Source organism: Sturnira hondurensis, unplaced genomic scaffold, assembly GCF_014824575.4.
Source record: "Sturnira hondurensis isolate 20B ecotype Veracruz unplaced genomic scaffold, ASM1482457v3 Scaffold0004998, whole genome shotgun sequence".
Classification (NCBI taxonomy): Eukaryota; Metazoa; Chordata; class Mammalia; order Chiroptera; family Phyllostomidae; genus Sturnira; species Sturnira hondurensis.
In genome coordinates, this window is record NW_028077629.1 from 7197648 (window position 1) to 7219687 (window position 22040).

Sequence of the window (22040 nt, forward strand, 5' to 3'; positions counted from 1 at the left end):
TGGCTCTACCAAGACTGCTAACATTAGTGACATGAAGAGTTGTCCCCTTTTCTCCGAATAACCAAGTGCCTATAAGCACATGAATGTTTCTGGGCTTTCGGGTTTTTTACATGTAAGTGTAACCGCAGTGGTGACTTACAGTAGCCCATTCCAGAACTTACTTCCTCTAGATTCACTGAAGAGGGACAAGGTGTGTGTGTGTGTGATAATGAAGAATGTGCAATGTTTCTAAAAGCAGATTAAATCAATATATTCTTTCTACTGACACAAATAGTATTATTTGGCAAAAAAAATTTCTTTTCTGTTTTTAACAGCTCTTTTGAAGTGCAATTTACATGCCATAAAATACTCATTGACAGTTTTCGGCCATTATTTCTTCAAACCAGTTCTCGATCCCTTGCTCTCTCTCTTCTCTTTCTGGTGCCCCTATAATGCAGATGTTGTTACCCCTATAATGCTTTCTGTTGTCCTAAAGGTCCCTTAAGCTATCCTCATTCTTTTTATTATTATTAATTTTTTGCTGCTCTGATTGGGTATTTCTTTTCTACTTCGTTTTTTAAGTCACTGATTTGATCCTTTGCTTCATCCAACCGACTATTTATTCCTTCAAGTGTATTCTGCATTTCAGATATTGTATTCTTCACTTCTGACTGGTCCTTTTTTATGGTTTCTATGTCCTTTTCCATGCTGTTGAACATCCTTATAATCATCACTTTGAACTCTATATCTGATAAATTGCCTGCCTGCATTTCATTTAACTCTTCTGGAGATTTCTCCTGTTCTTTCCTTTGGGGGTCTGTTTCTTTGTCTCCCCATTTTGGCTGGGTGTTTGCAATTGTATGTATTAGATAGATCTACTATGACTTCCAGTCTTTTTTTAAAATTATATTTATTTATCTTTTAGAAGGGAAGGGAAGGAGAGAGAGAGAGAGAGAGATCAATATATGGTATGGTTGCTTCTCATGTGTCCCCTGCTGGGAATTGGCCTGCAACCCAGGCATGTGCCCTGACTGGGAACTGAACTGCGATCTTTTGGTTCACAGGCCCGTGCTCAATCCACTGAGCTACACCAGCCAGGGCTTTGACTTCCAGTCTTCATTGGTTGCCCTTATGTAATAGGTATCCTGCAGGGTACAGTGATGCAGTCTCCCTGATCACTTGAGCCGGGTGCTCCAGGAATGTCCCTTGTGTAGGTTGTGTGGACCCTCCTGTTGTAATTGAGCCTTGATTACTATTGGCCCATTCATGCACAGGGTCAACCCTCAGGCTGACTGACTGTGATGCTTACCCCCCACCAGGGCATGTTAGCTGCTGTGTAGATGTTGACCACACGTAACTCAGGCACTGACCCTCCCTGCATCTGCCCAGGCCTCTAAATCCTAACCAAGGCAGCTGACTCCTCAATAGCCCCATGGGGTGGGGCAGGAGGGATTCCTATTGCCTTTCCCCAGGCTGATGCCTTAGGGAGGGGAGTGATCCACCCAAGAAAGATGGCATCTGGAGGATGGGAGAGGGACACAAAACAAGGATCCTGGCGGAGCTCTCTCCCCAGAGCCACAAACCCCAGACTCTTTTCATGTGACTCCAGTGCACTCTGGCTTCTCTCCACTGGAGCCCAGGGTGAGTGGACCCAAATGAAATTGTGTGCATTGGCCCTTTGAAAGGGTGCCTTTGTCTCCAGAGAACTCCCATATCTTGTTTGTGGGCAGAAACCTTGCTGCTTTTCACAGCCAGATGTTACATGGGGACCTCTGCCCAGTTCCGGTGCTCTGGGCGGGGGGCCATGGCTTAGGGATTAGATCCCACACTTCTCAGGGGGAACCCCCTGCAGCTGAGACATCCCTCTAGAACCTCCGCCACCACCCGTAGGACCAGAGTCAACCGTTTTTGTCTCTCTGCACTTCCTACAGTCTCAATGTGACTTATTTTGTAAATCCTTGGTTCGTAGATACTTACTGAATTCGTATTTTTGTTTCCATTAGTAAATTACCTAGAAGTGGAATTGCTGGATGATATAGTAGTTCTATTTTTACTTTTTTTGAAGAACCACCATACTGTTCTCCATAGTGGCTGCACAGTTTACGTTGCCACCAACAGTGCACAAAGGTTCCATTTTCTTCATATCCTTGCCAACATTTGGTACTTCTTATCTTGGTACTTCAGGAAGTGTGAGGTGACATCTCAGTTGCAGATGTGATTTGTATTTCCCTGATGATTAGTAATGTTGGAGACCCGTTTATGTACCTAGTGGACATCTCTATGTGCTATTTGGAAAAATGTCTATTCAGATCCTCTGCCCATTTTTAATCAGGAGTTTTTTGTTTGCTTGTTTTTTTGCATGCTATTGAATTGTATGAGTTTGTGTGTATTTTGGCTGTTAACCCCTTATCAGATACATGATTTGCAAATATTTTCTCTCATTCTGTGGGTTGCCTTTTCATTCTGCTGGTTTCCTTTGCTGTGCAGAAGCTTTTAGTTTGATATACTCACATTTATTCATTTTTTATTTTGTTGACTTTGCTTTTGGTGTCGAATACCAAAAGCCATTGCAAAGATTCATGTCAGGAAGTCTACTGCCTATGTTTTCTTCTAGGAGTTTTATGGTTTTAGGTCTTATATTCCCATCTTTAAATAATTTTTTAGTTAAATTTTGTGAATAGTGTAAGATGGTGGTCTGGTTTCATTCTTTTTGCATGCAGTTGTCCAGTTTTTCCATTACCATTTATTAAAGAGACTGTCCTTTACCTATAGTATATTCTTGACTCTTTTGCCATAAATTAATTGACATATATATGTGGGTTTATTTCTGGGCTCTTTATTCTGTTCTATTGATCTAAGTGTGTGTTTTTATGCCAGTTCTGTACTGTTTTGATTATAATAGCTTTGTAATGTAGTTTGAAGTCAGGGCATATGATGACTCCAGCTTTGTTCATCTTTCTCAAGATTTCTTTGGTTCCCCAGGGTATTTTATGGTTCCATACAAATTTTAGGATTGTTTTATTTCTTTGAAAAATGGCATTAGAATTTTGGTAGGGATTGCATTGAATTTGTAGATTGCTCTGGGTAGTTGACATTTTAGCCTTATCAATTTTTCTGATCCATGAGCATGGATTATCTTTCCATTTATTTGTCTTCTTCATGATCTCTAAAATACGTTTCCAAGTTAAGAACCATTGTTTAGACTACAGTGCACATAGATAATAATAGAAAGTACATAATATTTGTATTGGGGTAACTAATAAGTTGTCAAAAAAGAATTTTGAGTGTTAAAATTAATGAGCTAGATTTGGAAAATTTTATTTATAATAAATTTTATTATAAATAAAATTTATTTATAATGCCTCAGATTTTCTTGACTTAACAATGTATTCAGTAAACAATTGTTGCCATTCTGATAGTATTATTGGAAAATGTGATTTTCCGCCCCCCTGCTCTTGTAAACGAAGTCCATAGATAGGTATTTCAGGCAGACTTTCAGGCAGATGTCATCAGGGTGCAAATTACCCCCAACCCACCACTCCCCCCCACCCCACCCCCACACCTGCATTTATCTATTTTACTGTCCTTAGATCTTAGGTTCTACCTTCTGGGTTGCTACACAGTTACAAGGTAGCTATTGGGCATTACATCTGTGGCCTAAACAGAAAGTGGGACAGGAAACAGACTGAGTTGGTCTCTCTTTTAAGGAGTTTTTCTGGTGGTCTAAACACCTTCCATTTGTATCTTATTAGCAAAATTTAGTTATATGGCCATCTGTATCTACAAGAACATGCTGCAAGGGAAGTGGTATATTTTAACTGGGTGCTTTGCTTCCCACCCTCTCAAACTACATCAGAGCTCTGTTAGTAAGAAAGATAAAAATTACCCATCATATTACCTCTGTACATAGATGTGTACATGCATAGACATTTTGTGTTTGAAATATTTTAGCGTATTTGAAGACATGACACTGCCCCTACTTCATGTACCTTATAACAGACACACAGTGCAGCTGGAAGTAATCTCTTACAGTGTTGTTACACCTAAAAACATGAACAGTAATTCCACCTAATAACCAACAGGTATGCAAACTTCCGCAATCATCCCCAAAACACAAGGACTTTTTATTTGTTTTTTAACCAGAAACCAGTGAAGATTCTTGTGTTATACTTGCAGTTTATGTATTTTAATTTTTTAAAAGCTGCAGTCAGTCTTTTCCTCATGACATTGATGTTTTGAAAAGTCCAGGCCAGTTGTCTGTTAGAAAGGCTCCCATTCTGGATGTGTCTGATTGTGTCTTCATCGTCTCTTTTACTTATTATGTTGGCTCCTGTACTTCCTGTAAACTATAAGTTACATTTACAGGCTAGATTAGCTTCGGCTTAAACATTTGTGGCAGGAGTACTTTATAAATGATGTGTTCTGCATCTTGCATCACATCGTAGCACATGATGTAAACTCTTGTTGTGGTCAGTGATGATAACCTTATCTTTCGAGTCAATTGTGAGATCACCCAGGCAGTGGACAGCTGGTCAACTGTCGGGGTGACCTCTGATACTGTGAAAAATCCTGTTTTCCAACAAATTTGCACTTGATTTTTAGTATTGAGTGATAACGTCGATGGGATCATTTATTACATGATTTACGGAAAATGATGATTTTCTGATTCTCCCATGTGTTCTATGTTTAACTGTGACATTCTTCTGTACAGAGGACCTTCACTTTTTAATCTTTTTCTCTCATTCTTCATAGCATCACTGTAGATTCAGGGATTTTTATTTACACATGTTACAGTCAATTAGAGTTGTTACTCTCAGTGCTCCAGTTTTTCCAAATTTGGCATGTCAGACCCCTGTTTGGCTGGCCCTCAGGTTTTTCTCAGCCATTTAGTCCTTGAGCATTTCATTGCTTTCTGGAACCAGATGCCTCAGATTCATTTTGTACTTTCCTTTTACCCCTTTTATTTGGTGGTGAATTGGCTTTCTATTTTACACATTCCTAATTGGATTTATTAGTCCGAGCCCAGTTTCAAAGAGTTTTAAAGCACACAATTTTGAATTTAACCGGCAATGTAATCTGATTGTCCTTCAAAGTACCTTAAATGTGTGGTACTTAAATTCTTGGAGTGTTGCCTTAAGGAAATAGGGGCCATTGATTTTTAGTAGTGTAAAATCGATTTTGTATTAGGCTCTGCAGACAGAGAGCTGCATGGACTATTGTTCCCCTTGGGCCCTCCTAGGACCAACAGTACTGAAGGTTCTGGAAAAAGAGTAGTGTGTTGTGATTGAGAGCTTGGACACTGGAGCCAGAGCACCTGAGGGCTTAACGTTCTAGCTCTGAAACTTTCTGGTTATGTCCACTTAGGCAAGGTTCCTTTTCTTTGTGCCTTAGGGTTTTTGTTGTTGTTGTTTTTTTTTGTCCCAATCAGAGTAGTCGGAGTACTTCCTGATAAGGTGGTTTGCAGATTTAGAGGTGTTAATTTTAAAGCACTTGTAACAGAGTCTGGCACAAAATCAGCAATCAGGAAATGTTAGGTGTGAAACTTCCAGGTTTCCTAAGCTTAGCCTATTTACTAGATTAATAAAACTATTCTCAATTCAGGTTCTAATATCAGAAATACTGATGTTGCTTCTGAGCATATATCTTTATTGTAGGGAGACCAAGAAACAGGAAAATAATGTCCTTTTCCTTTGCTACAAGAATAAGAATTTTGTCTCTCATTTCTAGCAAGTGCACAGGACTCCCCCAGCACACGCTTTTCGATTCTCTCCCCTTTCCCACTCAGAGACAGCTTTCAGCTCTGGTCCCCTGGACTCAGATTGCCTGAGTGTGGCTCCTGGCTACACCACATAGTTCATGCAACCCGGAGCACATTGCTTGTCTCCTCCGCCTCTGTAAGATGGGGATCACAACAGTAACTGCCTGTCCTAGTGTTTCTTTGATAGGACTTAATGAATGTAGCTATCTGAAGTATCTGAAGCTGTGAGTGACATAGTCAGTAAACACTCCATAAAAGTTAGCCACCATTACCATTCTGATTTTCTGTTTTCCTAAAACTGTTTTTTTTTATTTGCTTGATTGTTCTTTATCTTTTGAAAAGTACTTTATCAGTTGGAGGTGTGTGTATTACAGAACAGAAACGGATTCTAGCTAACTTAAGGCCAAAGAAACTTTCCTGGACACTATGAAGTGGCTCCCCACACGGAAGGAGCAGTGAGTGGAAGGAAAAGTGTTGAGAAGGTAGCTAAAGGACTGCAGCAATACCTGTGATGCAATGGCAAGAGTTAACCTAATGGTTAACCTATTATAATGTCCTGTGTGTAACTGCAGCTGGAATCATTTAGCTCCAACCAGTTTTGTGTCCACTCAAGATGCAGTGGCCTGTGGGACAAGGAGTCTGATTGACCAAGTGGGGACCCTGAGCCCAGCCCTTGTGAAAGGCAGGATGGTCATTTTGAGTGGCAGTCTCGTCGGTGAAAGTACAGTCAACCCCCAAAAGGTAGTAGGGATTTGTTACTTTAAAAAAGGCAAGGTGAAAACCAGGTGGCCTCTAAACAGCAGCCCTAGTGCAATGCATTTTCTTAGGTATCTCATAATTTTTTTTAATCACAAATAAATAAAGGCATTAAAAAAAACAAGGTCACCCACACTTAATTATAAAAATATAAAAATAAATATTGGTAGAAAATTCAGATCATCGGGCTGTAGGCCCTTTCTCACTGAGTTTATCACAACTTTTTGTCCTGGTTTCCTTATTCCTAAGGTGATACTAATTTATTTTAAATCTACCTTTAAGTGTAAGCACCAAGTGGCCCCTAAGGATTGCTCTAACAGTTAAACCTTGAGGCACCCTCTGTGTCATTTTTAATGTGGGAGTCTCTCTTGCTTATAAAAATGTGTACACACACACCCCATACAGTCCACTTTTCAAACTCAAGTGATCTGTGGCAGTGTATGCACACCACAGTTTAAGCCATTAAGTTCGACTCAGAATGCCTCAGTAACGGTTGTTATTTTTTAGCTTATATGAGGTCAGGAAAGGTAAGGTGTATATGTGAGAAGCTAAAATTTTTATAGATATTGATGTTTATAAAGAAGCAATGATGGGATGATTGTATAAGAGGAGAAAATAATTGCAGTTTAAATGGAATTAATTATAAATTACTTCATTTCCAGTAATTTTTCCCTTATGATTAAAGACTATGAATGTCATCAGAAATGATTTTATATTTATTCTAAAGTAGTATATGTATATTTAATACTTTAGGTGTAAACTTCTAAAGTAATAAAGTGCTTTATATATAAACTACTAGTAACATCTTATTGCTTCCTGTTAGACACTTTCATGAGCTGGGCTAGATGAGCAAAACTTTATAATAAGTAATTTTGAACACTGAAGAATCAATTCAGATGTCTCTGGAAATATAGCTGTTTTGTTTCAGTGTGGTTGTTTTTAAACAATATTTACTTTTAAAAGTGTTCATCTGAATCAGGTTACTAATTAAAAACAATAGTTAGATGCTTCTTTATTACTATGATTACATATACATGTACTGTGTAGTATGACTCAATATAGAGTAAATAGGTAGTTTAATTGGCAGTCACTTCAAAATATGTGAGGTTAATTGTATGTCTCTTACTTGAAAACCTTCTAAGCCATAATGCCAACAAGATTGCTTATTTACACTCTCCCTTAACAGGAGACAGAATCACTGTCCGCAATTCTGACTAAGCAAATGATGAGAAGGGACTCTTAGTAGAAAAAACATTAATTCAAGGTTTTAAACTCAAATATAGACAAGATTCCTAAGAAAACCTTTAACCTTTCTAAGAAAATCTTGAGGAATTCTGATACTTATGTACAAAATTATTTTATCTTTATCACTCTAAAATCATACTTATGTATTTAGGAGATTTAGAAATGTATAAAGAATNATTGGCAGTCACTTCAAAATATGTGAGGTTAATTGTATGTCTCTTACTTGAAAACCTTCTAAGCCATAATGCCAACAAGATTGCTTATTTACACTTTCCCTTAACAGGAGACAGAATCACTGTCCGCAATTCTGACTAAGCAAATGATGAGCAGGGACTCTTAGTAGAAAAAACATTAATTCAAGGTTTTAAACTCAAATATAGACAGGATTCCTAAGAAAACCTTTAACATTTCTAAGAAAATCTTGAGGAATTCTGATACTATGTACAAAATTATTTTATCTTTATCACTCTAAAATCATACTTATGTATTTAGGAGATTTAGAAATGTATAAAGAATAAGTAGGTCATCAGACTTACTACTAACCAAACATGTCTCCACTATGATGCCTTCTAAAACAGCATCCTGCAGTCCACACAAACATTGAGTATAGGAATGGTTACATTTCTCTCTATATTTTTAAGAAGAAATCAGAATATTTTCCTGAGGGAAAAAGGATGATGAGGCGGAGGAGGAGGAGGATGATAACAATAACAATGACCATTGGTACTTACTGAGTGCCAGGCATTGTTCTCAGTCCTTTATGCACGAACTCATTGCAGCCTCTTACATACTTTGAGATAGGAACTGTTGGCGTCTGCATTTCACAGATGGGGAAACAAGCACACAGAGCTTAAGTGACTTGTTTAAGGTTCACAGCTAATTGGACCAGAATAGCATTGGGAACAGGGAGCCTTGTTCCACAGTCCCTGCTCTGGACCACTAAGCTAAATGGAAGTAAGATAAAATTTGTATAATTTAATCTCACTGTCAGCTGTCTTTAATGCTCAATTTCAGACTAATATTCAAAATTTCATTAATATTAGTTACTTTCTGGCTGCTTAATCACCAGATATACTGGGTTGACTAAAATTTTTCATGTGTCAGTTGAAGGAGATTAATGTATTTTTAAGCCCACAAGAAAATATTATTAGCTTTTATGCATTTGACTGAATTAATAAATCCATAATTTCCTTGATAACTGAAATCATAGTCCTTGCTCATACTAGCACTCCACAGTAGTTAACACTGTCTCATGTCTATAATATTAATAAATACTAAATCTGTACTGTAACTTTACATTTGTTGAATTTTTACTAGGGAAATCTGGCTCTCAAATAAGACCTATAAAAAATGCACATATTTCAAGGAAAGTTGGTCTGATTCTGCAGATTATAAAATTCAAAATCAAACTGAGATTATAAGGACCCAACTCAAAATCAGGATTGTAGAATTAACTTTGTATAATTGTCTTGGGTCACTATAGCGTTTACCATAGTTAGTTGCTATAATTAGACACAAACTGCTGCCCTGTAAAATTAATATAAATCTTAATTAGGGAGAGGAAAATGGACTTAGAATAGGATGAAATTTACTAGCTCTGTAACTTTTACCAAATTACTTGACACTCTGATCTTTGTTTCCTTAACTCTAAAATGGGAGTAATATTTCTACTTTTAGATTATAACAGCTCTATGAGTTTCCACTTATAATACTTATACTTTGGTTAGTTGCTCCATTTATTCTTAAAAAGTAAGTTTCCTCCAATCTGATATCTCTGTTCCCAAATATAAAATTTTTGCATTTTGTCATCTTTCTTTTCAGTGTTTAGACTTACAGATACATAGACTTTTTATAAATTGCTCATTTAGTTATATTAAACCATATTAAAATGTATCTTTTATAACACTTCCATGGACAAAATTCTGTTGAAAATGAAATTATATGAATATTTTATTGTGTTAATTACTTAAATTAAGTGAATGTAAGTTGCATTTTCTATTCATGATATGGGCAGTCTTTTGAGATTTCTAAAATTGTGACTACCTGAAGTGATGCTCTTTCAGAGATAAGGCATTCTGAATCTCAAAGGGAATTGAATTGATGTTCCCTAAAACACCTGAGACATTCACAGATGTATGGTAATCAAATAAGAGAAAATAAATATATATTTCACATTTATATAAGTATATATCCTTATACTTATATAGGTATATGTTCTTATATTTGTAACATTTCAAATTAAACCTACCTTAAAATGACATCTAGATAAATTTTTGTCTTTAGAAACCTCTTACTGTTTCAAGATCTGGGTCTGAATGGAGTTTCAGTATTCATATGTTTTATTTTCTTCTTAACCAGGTACTTCTGAGTCACACCCCTTGGTTGCTGTAGTGATATCTTAGATACTGCAGTGTATTGCTCTCTCCCTCAGCTACAGTGAAGTTGTGGTTTTAGGTTTACCATTATTTTCACTCCTTTAAACCATGATATCAGTTGTACCATTCCTAAAACTGAGCAACATATGAGAGATGTTACAGATTTTAAGTCAGAGTAAAAATAAGTGAAGAATACTACTATATGTTTTCAAAATTTACATTTAATTCAGGTGTTTCTGGTGTAACCATGCAACCACCTGTGGTAAATATGACTGATTGCTCTTTTTTCTTATGCTCTTTTAAGCAAAGTAAAGCAACAGTTCGGCTGAAAGAAGATATGAAAAAGATAGTGGCAGTGCCACTAATTGAACAGAGGAATCCTACCTATACAAAGTTGTTTGGCGTCAGTCTCCAGGACCTTCAACAGCAGGGACTCACTGAGAACGGCATTCCGGCTGTAGTGGGGAACATAGTGGAGTACTTGACAAAGAATGGTAAGTCAAGTCATAACTGCTGTTTTTACAGCTTTCACATACAATAAGAATGTTTCTTTAAGTGAATTACTTCATAACATAATTTTCTGAAATTGAATATTTTTAAAGCATCATAATTAGAATATCAAGTTATTGGGTAATATACTTTGCCCTTTAAAAAGGACATTAAGACTTGGCTGGGTAGCTCAGTTGGTTAGCTCATCCTCCCAATATGCCAAGGTCATGGGTTCTATCTCCAGTCAGGGCACGTATAAGAATCAACTAATGAATGCATAAATAAGTAGAACAACAAACTGGTCGGTCTCTCTCTCTCTCTCTCTCTCTCTTCCTTTCTCTATAAAATCAAAAAATTTTAAAGGACATTAAGAGCATTATTACTACTTAGAGTTATTTTGACCATACTAATTAGTTTAAATGGAGCAATCACTTTAGTTATTGAAGCTTATAGTTTGGAAATATTTCTAGTTTTAAGTGTTAATAGTTTTAAGTGCTTTCTAGTTTTAAGTGTTCTAATATTAATAGTGTGTTTTCTTGATTCATTACATTTCCATTGATAGTTAATAGTTTCTAAAGTAAGAGAGAATACTTTTTGCATTCTCTGGCAGCTGAGGTCAGTCATGAATTTATTAAATGCCTTGACTGTCTTCATAAGCTCTGTGGACATACCAGAAAATTTATGATGTGTAGGCTACAATGGGGGGTGTCATTTACTTTCGGATTGATAAAATTAAGCATGTAAAACCATTGAAGAGTAACAGTACATTGGGTGATAAAAAAGATAAATTATATAGTTTCATTATTAAGAGGTATGTTATATTATAGACTTTAAAATTTTTTTATTTTAATTGTTCTTCAAGTACAGTTTTCTGTCTTTTACTCCCATTCCAACCCACCCACCCAGCCTTCCCCACCTCCCTCCCATTTCCACGCCACCTAGTTTTTGTTCATGTATCTTTTATACTTGTTCTGTAAACCCTTCCTTTTTTCCTCTGAAATTCCCCTCCCTCTCTCCTCTGGACACTGTCAGCCTGTTCTCTATTTCAGTGTGTTTGGTTCTATTTTGCTTGTTTGTTTGTTTCATTCAGGTTACTGCTAAAGGTGAGATCATATGGTATTTGTCTTTCATCACCTGACTTATTTCACTCAGCAGAATGTCTTCCAGTTCCATCCATGGTGTTGCAAAGGGTACGAGCTCCTTTTTTCTTTCTTTCTACTGCACAGAATTCCACTGTGTAAATGTACCATAGTTTTTGGATCCATTCATTTACTGATGGGTGCCTAGGTTGTTTCCAGCACTTGGCTATTGTAAATTGTGCTGCTACGAACATTAGGGTACATAGGCTATTCTGGATTGGTGTTTCAGGATTCTTATGGTATAATCCTAGCGGTGGAATTGCCAGGTCAAAAGCCAGATCCATTTTTAGTTTTCGTAGAAAATTCCATACTGTTTTCCATAGTGGTTGTACCAGTCTACAATCCCACCAGCCGTGCACTAGGGTTCCCTTTTCTCTACAACCTCTCCAAAAATTGTTGTTTCTTGCTTTGTGATGGTGATTCTGATTTCTGTGAAGTGGTATCTAATTGTGGTTGTAATTTGCATCTCTCTGATAGCTATCAATACTGAGCATCTTTTCATGTGTCTGTGGATCATGTATGTCCACCTTGGAGAAGTGTCTGTTCAAGTCCTTTACCCATTTTTTAATTGGGTTGCTTGTCTTCCTAGAGTTGTGTCATGTAAATTCTTTATATATTTTGGAGATTAAACCCTTGTTTGAGGTATGATTGGCAAATATGCTTTCCCATATGATTGGTTCTCTTTTTATTTTAATACTGTTTTCTTTAGCTGTGCAGAAGCTTTTTATTTTGATAAGGTCCCATTTGTTTATTCTTTTCTTTATGTCTCTTGCTTCAGGGGACATATCAGGCAAAATGTGCCTGCATAAAATCTTTGAGATTTTTTTTGCCTATGTTCTCCTCTAGGACTTCATTGGTGTCACGGCTTATATTTAAGTCTTTTATCAAGCTTGAATTTATTTTGCTGTACGGTGTAAGTTGGTGCTCAAGTTTTTTTTGCATGTAGCTGTCCAGTTCTCCCAACACCATTTGTTAAAGAGGCTATTTTTACTCCATTTTATGTTGCTGTCACCTTTCCCGAATATTAATTGACTGTAGAGACTTGGGTTTATTCCTGGGCTCTCTGTTCTGTTCCACTGGTCCATGTCTCTGTTTTTATGCTAGTACCAGGCTGTTTTGATTACACTGGCCTTGTAATACAGTTTGGTATCAGGTATTGTGATCCCTCCTACTTTGCTCTTCTTTCTAAAAATTGCAACAGCTATTCAGGTTGTTTATGGTTCCATATACATTTTTAAGGTGTTTGTTATATGTCTGTGAAGTATGCCTTTGGTACTTTATTAGGTATTGCATCGAATCTGTAAGTTGCTTTGGGTAGTATGGACATTTTATGATGTTAATTCTTCCAGTCCATGAACACAGTATATGTTTCCATTTGTTTGTGTCTTCCTTGATTTCTTTCTTCAGTGTTGTATAATTTTCTGAGTACAGGTCTTTTACCTCCTTGGTTAGGTTCATTCCTAGGTATTTTATTTTTGTTTTTGCTATATCAAATGAGATTTTTTTCTTGATTTCTGCTTCTGCTGTTTCATTGTTGGTATACAAAAATGCCTTTGATTTATGGATATTGACTTTGTATTCCGCTGTTTCGCCAAATTCATTAATTAGTTTGAGCAGTTTTTTGGTAGAGTCTATAGGATTTTCCATGTACACTATCATGTCATCAGCACACAGTGACAGTTTTGTTTCCTCCTTTCCGATTTGGATGCCTTTTATTTCCTTTCCTTGTCTGATTGCTGTGGCTAAGACTTCCAATACTATATTGAATAGAAGTGGTGAAAGTGGACAACCTTGTCTCGTTCCTGATCTTAGTGGAAAAGCTTTGTTTTTCCCCATTGAGTATGGTGTTGGCTGTGGGTCTCTCATATATGGCCTTTATTATATTGAGGAATGCTCCTTCTATTCCCACTTTGCTGAGTACCTTTATCATAAATGGGTGCTATACCTCATCAAATGCTTTTTCTCCATCTATTGATACTCATCATGTGTTTTTTGTCTTTTCTTTGTTTATGTGGTGTATTACATTTACTGTTTTGCAAATGTTGAACCATCCTTGCATCCCTGGGATGAATGCCACTTGGTCATGGTGTATGATCTTTTTAGTGTATTGTTGGATGTGGTTTGCCAATACTTTGTTGAGGATTTCAGTACCTATCTAATAAGCGATATTGGCCTGAAGTTTTCTTTCTTTGTTGTGTCTTTAGCTGGTTTTGGGATTAGGATTCTGTTGGCTTCATAAAAAGAGTTTGGGAGTCTGCCATCATTTTGGATTTTTTGGAATAGCTTGTGAAGAATAGGGATTAGCTCTTCCTTAAATACTTTGTAGAATTTTCCTGTGAAACCAACTGGTCCATGGCTTTTGTGTCTCAGGAGATTTTTTATTACTGCTTCAATTTCATCAGCTATTATTGGTCTGTTCAATCTTTCTGCTGCTTCTTCATTGAGTTCTGGAAGATTATATTTTTCTAGAAATTTGTCCATTTCACCTAGGTTTTCAAATTTCTTGGCATACAGTTCTTCATAATAATTTCTTACAATGCTTTGTATTTCTGTGGTATCAGTTTTAATCTCTCCTCTTTCATTTCTGATTGTGTTTATTTAGGTCCTCTCTCTTCTTTTCTTGATGAGCCTACTTAAAGGCTTGTCTATTTTGTTCATCTTTTCAAAAAACCAACTCCTGGATTCATTGATCCTTAGAATTGTGCTTTTAGTCTCTGTGTCATTTAATTCTGCTCTGATCTTGGTTATTTCCTTTCTTCTAGTTGCTCTGGGCTGTCTTTGTTGTTGTTCCTCGAGTTCTTGCAGGCATAGGGTTAGGTTGTTTGTTTGAAATGTTTCTATCTTCTTTAGGTAGGCCTGTATCACTATGAACTTCCCTCTCAAGAGTGTCTTTGCTGTGTCCCATAAGTTTTGAGTTATTGTGAGTCCATTTTCATTTGTTTCCAAAAAGTTTTTTGATTTCTTCCCTAATTTCATTTTTGACCCATTCACTGTTTAATAGCATGCTATTCAATCTCCATGATTTTGAGTGTTTGGGGTTTTTTCCCTTGGGGTTGGTTTCTAGTTTCAATCTGTTGTGGTCAGAGAAAATGCTTGATATGATCTCAGTTTTTTAAAATTTGTTTAGGCTTGTTTTGTGTCCTAGCATGTGGTCTATCTTTGAAAATGTTCCATGTGCATTTGAGAATGTATATTTAGCTTCTTTGGGATTAAAGGCTCTCTATATATCAATTAAGTTAATTTGATCTAGGACGTTGTTCAATGCTGCAATATCTTTGTTGATATTTTGTTTGGAAGATCTGTCCATTTTTGACAGTGGAGTGTTAAAATCCCCTACTATAATTATGTTGCTGTCAATATCTTTCTTGAAGTCTTCTAAGATTTTCTTTATGTATTTAGGTGCTTCTGTGTTGGGTGCATATATATTTATGATATTAATGTCTTCTTGGTGGATTCTTCCCTCGAGTATTATGAAGTGACCTTTTGGGTCTCTCTTTGTGGTCCTTTTTTTGAAGTCTATTTTGTCTGATATGAGTATTGATACTCTGGCTCTTTTTTCCATTCCATTTGCTTGGAAATTTTGTTTCCAGCCCTTCACTTTTAGTCTGTGTAGGTCTTTTGTCCTGGGTTGGGTTTCTTGTAGGCAGCATATGTGTGGGTCATCCTTTCTTATCCACTCAGCTATTCTATGTCTTTTGATTGGAGCATTTAATTCATATATGTTTAAGGTTATTATTGATAGATACTTATTCATTGCCATTTTTTGTACCTGTGTTCCTCTCTCTCTCTCTTTTCCTTCTTTTCCTACAGGAGTCCCGTTAGCATGTCTTGCAGAGCTGGTTTGGTGGAGGTGTATTCTTTTGTCTGGAAAGCTCCTTGTTTGGTATTTTATACTGATCGAGTGCCTTGCTGGGTAAAGTGGCCTTGGTTGCAGGCCTCTGGTTCTCATTACTTGGAATATTTCTTGCCATTCTCTTCTGGCTTGGACTGTTGCCATTGAGAAGTCAGCTGCTAACCTTATAGTGGCTTCCTTGTATGTTACTTCCTGTTTCTCCTTTGCTGCCTTTAAGATTCTCTCTTTGTCTTGGAATTTTGCCATTTTAATGATGAGGTGTCTTGAAGTGGGCCTCTTTGGGTTCCTCTTGATTGGGGCTCTCTGTGTTTCCTGGATTTGTGTGATTTTTTCTCTCCTCAAATTAGGGAAGGTTTCCATCATTACTTTTTCAAATAGGTTTTCTATCCCTTTCTTCTCTTCTTCTCCTTCTGGTATCCCTATTATATGGATATTATTATATTTCGTATTGTCGTGCATTTCTCTTAATCCCTCTTCATTCTTTCTGAGCCTCTTTTTCTTTTCTTGCTCTATCTGGGTGTTTTCTTCTACTTTGTCCTCCAGCTCACTTATCCGATCTTCTGCTTCTTGGATCCTGCTTTTAATTCCTTCTACTGTGTTCTTCAGTTCAGAAATTGTATTCTTAATTTCCTCTTGGCCCTTATTGATAGTTTATATTTCCTTTTTCATGTTGATATAGTTTATATTGAGTTCTTTGTAGTTCCCCTGTAGTTTCTGGTAGCTCATTATGAACTCATTGAACTTCCTGATAACCAGTGCTTTGAATTCAATATCTGATAGTTGAGTTGCCTCTATTTTATCTAGCATTCTTTCTGAGGCTTCCTCCTTTATTTTCATTTGTGGATTGTTTCTTTGTCTTCCCATTTTTTGTGCAACTCTTCTTGTTAGCCTCAGCTTCTTAAATTGATCTGGTTTGGCTCCCTGGGTTTATGGTGTGAACTTCTGTGGTAGAATACCTGTGAGATTCAGTGGCGCAGTTTCCTTCGAGTATCCTGGTGTTCAAAGCTTCCACTTAGTCGTCTTTATGATCATTTGGAGGGGGAAGGCAAAATGGTTTAAGACAGCAAGAGAGTATTCTATGCTATTTACAGTAGCAGCCAATAGAGAAGAGATATGTGATCCTTTGGCTAAGTATAGCATTACCTGTGATCTTCCACCCAACTAGCCACTTTTTAGAAAGGATGGTAATAAGGTAAGACTCTTGTTGTGAAGGAAAGGATTGTGAGTTGGATCTAGAAAGCAGTGAGATTGTGGGAGATCAGATTCTGAGGTAAGGTGAGAGTAAAGGATAGTAAATAGGTGTAGTGTGTGAGAGAATAGAGTTAACCACTACAGTAATAGAGTTAAGGAAACCGTGAAGTGGGCTAAGATCTGAGAGGGGTGTTGTGTACTATTTATAATTGTATGGAACAGCTATTATTTACAATAATATTATGACAGAATCTATGAGATCGAGACAACAAGAATAGGGAGTATCAGACCTTCAGTAGTGTGCTAATGGAACACAAGTGAAGTGAAGGACAGTAAATTAGCAATACACCATGAATGAGAGAACAGGGGAAACCTATCAAACAATACAATATAACCAGCCAAGCAAAGTAACCAACCAGACTAAACAGAAAGAAGAGGAATACAAAAATAGTATTCAAAGAAAATATGTAAGAATAAGAAATAATAATACAAATATGCAATAACTTGCAGGTTCTCTGTAATAGCAAAGTGAAATTTTTCCCTCTGTCTCAGCTGTTGGGATGTCCCCTCTGTGGGTCCAACTCTGGTCTTTTCATAGTTCTGGGTTTTTTTGTCTCACTTGTGGTTATTTAAAAAAGGCAGAAGAAGGAAGAAGAGATAAAATTGGAAAGAAAGGAAGTAGGAATAAAACCAGAACAAAGGAAAGAGAAGCAAAAGGAATTGATAGGTAAAAAATAATAAAAATAAAAAAATAAAAAATTACTTTAAAAAAATCAAACAATAAAAAAACCCTTTTGCTGGTTTCAAACTGGCCAAACCGGTTTTTCAGTTTTTCTGTTCTTGCTGGCTGCAGCAGGCTGCAGCAGGCTGAGGGGCAACTGGTATTGCTTTTCTCCGTTCCTATTCAGCACTCAGTAAGCCTCCTGCGCACTCTCCCCAGAGCTAGGCCCCCGTCCCTCCACAGGGCACTGGGTGTGTCCTCTGGGCCTCCTGAGGCACCAGTGCTCTCCCTGGGTTAACAGGTGTACGCTCCAGACCTTTTGTGGAGGTGTACTCTCTCCGGGTCCATGGGTGTGGGCTCCAGGTCTTACACAAAGCACACTCTCCCCAGGTTCTGAGCACTGGTGCCCAGCCAGGCCGCCCCCCTCCCCCCACCACAGTCGCATGGGCTCAGGCTCACACTCTTCCCAGGGCTATGCATGGGTGCTCACAGCCCCAGTGTGTTTACTACTTAGTCCTTACTCCCTTCTTTGAGACTTCAAGCAAAGAGGTCTCTCCCGGTGCCGCTCAAACCCTGTTTAACTAGGGAGGGAATGCCAACTCAGCTCTCTCCCAAGAGCCCTGTGGCCAGCCCAGTGGCCAGCCCAGTGGCCCTGGCCTGGGGCTGCAGCCTCCCTGGTCCCTCACACTGATCCCTGGGACCTTATTGTCCTGAAGCACTCTCCTTACTGTCTGGTTTTTCAATGTCCCCAGCAATTTTTGATCTCCTATTTTCATATATGCTGTGGTGCTGTTGGTTGTTTGCTCTGTTCCTCCGTAGATCGGCCAGGTTTTTCTCCGGTGTGTAGGGGGAAGTGGAATCCGCTCCCTCCTACCTAGCTGCCATCTTCCTCCTTACAGGTTTTTTTACAATTTTATTTAAAACCTGGATAATTTGAAAAAAATATTGCATGTTCCCTATGTCTATGCTTTCACAGTACGACAGTATGATAGGAGAATGGCAAACTATATAGTAAATATCATTCTACTTTAAAAGATTTGGAAGGGAACTACTCTGAGGAAACTTAGAATTTTCATAATTTTCTATACTGAAACAGCCTTTCTATACTAAAACAAAGTTTATTGCAGAACAGAATTTAAAGTTTGTGGGGGAGTTTGCCCTAACCAGTTGGCTTAGTTGGTTGGGGCATGATCCCATACACCAAAAGGTTTCAGGTTCAATCCCCAGTCAGGATGCCAGGGTGCATATGGGAGGCAACCAATCAATGTTTCTCTCTCTCTCTCTCTGTCTGTCTCTCTGTCTGTCTCTCTGTCTCTGTCTTTCTCTCCCACTCCCCCCACACCTCCTCCCTCCCTTCCTCTCTCCCTCTTCAAATTCCTGTTTTTTAAACAAGATTTTTAAAAAATCCTGGGGAGTTTTAAAGGTTAAATTTAAGACTTGAAAGAAATCCTGTACTTTGTGCAGTTTGCTTGAGGCCGTGTATCTTCCCACAATTACAAATCCATTTTTCCTGCCAAGAAGAACCCTTCATTGGAAACACTTGAGAAGCTCAGAGCATTTGTTCCTCTATGGGAATATGTATAGCTTGTCATGGGGACAGTTCAGACCTCAGAAGGTCGGGTGTTTTGTCTTAATTAAAAGACAGCTATTTGCTCTGCTAATTGCTAGGTATGTAGATGACAGAATGACATTTTGTTCTGAAAACTAAGAGCCAGGCTTGCATTTTGCCTTGTAGTTGTTATCATCTTATTTTTAGGGGAAGATAAGCTTTAGAAGGGCAGGTTTCCCTTCTGAAGGGAAGGGAATGCAGCTTTGAATTTAAGTCCTTTAAAAAGTTAAATATGAAAGGTTTATACAGAACATGGCAGAAAGATGGGACCTTAACCAACAAGATCTTGAATGTTATTAAAATCAGATGTTATTAAGTTAGAGCATTGATAGAATTCATTTACATGCTCAGTAGTGAGTAAAATTGTCTTACTGATTTAGATACAAATGGATCTCCAGGTAATTCATTTAATCTATTAAATATCGTTCTGCATTATCTGTTTGGATGCCAAAGTGTGACCATCTAAAATATTTTTGTTATGGCATAATTGATATCCTGACTTTTTCCCGACAATGACTGAATAATATAACCTTCTGAGATAAGGCTTACATAAAATTATAGTACATTTTTAATCTTTTAAAAAATGATCAAATAGTTAATATACTTATCTGGTCCAAAATACAGGAAGATACACAGTGAAAACTATCCCCCCAAACCCTGTCCCCGATCATGCATGGCCCCTCCCAGAAACAATACTCCCCTCCAAGAAATGATACTAATTTCTGATATGTTATGGCAGATATCCTTGATGAATGAATATATAAGCATATATGTTTATGTTCTTTTTCTACTTTAACATGAATGCAGCACATCATGCACATTGTTATGAAGCTTTTTCAAACTTACCAGTATTTCTGGGTGTTCTTTCATATTGCATAAAGAGCTTTAGTCATTGAGTTCTTTTTCTCCCTACACACTTGCTGTAAGCAGTCACATACTGATGGGCACCTATTCTTGCCAGTCTTATGCTGTCTACAAAGAATCAATGATTAACTTAAAAATTTTTTGCATACAGGCACATTTCTTTACACTTTCATTTATTTTTTTTAAATTTAGCAATATGCTTTATTCTTTTTTTAACGTGTCATTTCAAGCACTATATTTGTAGAAGTGGACTGCTGACTCAAAGGATATGTGCTCTGTAAAAGCTGAACTGGTTTTTATAGTCACACCATCAGTGTATGACAGTTTTGGTGAAAATTGAATTAAAGATTGGTTTTATTCTACTTCTCCTTAGTATATCTTTAGTTATGCTCTAATAGGGTATATTCGGGTAATTCAAATAAAATGTTTTAGTGGGAAAAATCTCATTATTAACCAGGAATGTAAAATAGAATCGCTAGTGGAATCTTTTCAGAATGCCCTTGTGTGGGTGCTCCCTTAGATCTTCTAGCTCAGACTCTTTGACTGGGCAAGCTGGGAGAGGTTATCTACCCACTATTTTGGAAGGTTACATAGTTAATTACTATTTGGACAACCAGAAGCCCTTTGTTGTATTTGCAACTATCATGTTAGTAAGCCAAAGAGCCCGTGTAAGTTTGAAGGGTGGTACAAGTTTGAAGGGTGGTACAAGTTTGAGGGCAAAATACTTCAGTTAATTTTGTGTAATTATTTTGTGCTTTTTTTCAAGTCAGCAAATATTTATTGTGAGCCTATGAGTAGGCACTTTACCCGGTATGGGGTATAAAGATGATTAGTCATTATAGTTTAACCATAGGTAGACCTCGTGCTCCTACTTCATTAGTTAGGTACTGACATTTAAGAATTTGACATGAGGAGAACTCTTACTGTAAAGGAATTTTAGGACAGAGAGAGTTCATTGAGGCCTATATCAAATAGACTTTGGACTTTTCCTTTAAATAAAAAGTATGTTTTTCTTCTTTTTTTTTTAGATTCAGAGGAAAATCTTGTACGTTATGAGGCATATTATATGCAGACTATTTTTTTCCAAATTTTTTATTTAATTATTTTTCCATCTGGTGGTGAGTTGAGAATTCTACACTATTCAATCAGTGTACCACACAGTATCTTCATGCTCAAAAAAAGGAGTCAAGTAACCAAGCTTGCAGACAGTGGTACTGGACTCATTCTCTTGAGCATGAAGATACTGTGTGGTACACTGATTAAATTGTGTAGAATTCTCAACTCACCACCAGATGTCAGAATATGCTTACATATTGTTATACTACTTTCAAAGCCAAAATGTTCCAATCAGGCAAATTCTAATTTCTGGAATATTTAGTTTCTAACAATGTATTCACACTATTTTGAAATAAATATTTCAGTTGTACAAAAAAGTAGAATGGTGTAGATGTTAATTGGCTTATCTAATTTCATTTCCAAACCATTATATATATTTATCCTCACCTGAGGATGGATGATTTTACAGAGAGGGGACAGGAAGGAGGGAGAGAGAGAGAAACAAGTATTGATATGAGAGAGAAATATCAATTGGTTGCTTCTCATATGCTCCCTGACCCAGACTGGAGACCAAACCCATAACCAGTCATGGCACATGCCTAGGAATTGAACCTGCAACCTTTCAATTTATGGGATGACACTCCAACCAAATGAGCCACACTCCATACTGGCCAGGGCTCTAAATCATTAGGTTGCCCCTCTCTCCTGAAATCAAATCTAACAGAGTTTCAGAAATGCGTAAGAATGTCACTGAGCCTTCTCGATATCTTCTTCTGAACATTTCTTTTACCATCAGCATTTCCTAAAAATTTAGGAAAATTTAGAGATTATATAGTTTAACAAGCCTCATATGGGTATTGGATATAATATATGTTCAAAAGGGACTTTTAAAACTGTATAGATTTTTCCCCAGAGTGTAAATATAGCCGTGGCCAGGGTTAAACTTCCCAGGTTGAAATTTACTACGCATCGTAAGAGTTGTTTGAGGGAGAGATGTTTCTGCAG

General features: G+C 37.3%; 1 protein-coding gene across 1 annotated transcript in view; it reads left to right on the forward strand.

The window, feature by feature from the left end:
* FAM13A (family with sequence similarity 13 member A) overlaps positions 1–22040 on the forward strand; it is a 281967-nt gene that overhangs the window by 5030 nt on the left and 254897 nt on the right. The window contains 1 exon segment of the mRNA XM_037046120.1: positions 10418–10607. Coding sequence (XP_036902015.1) covers positions 10418–10607 — 190 coding nt within the window.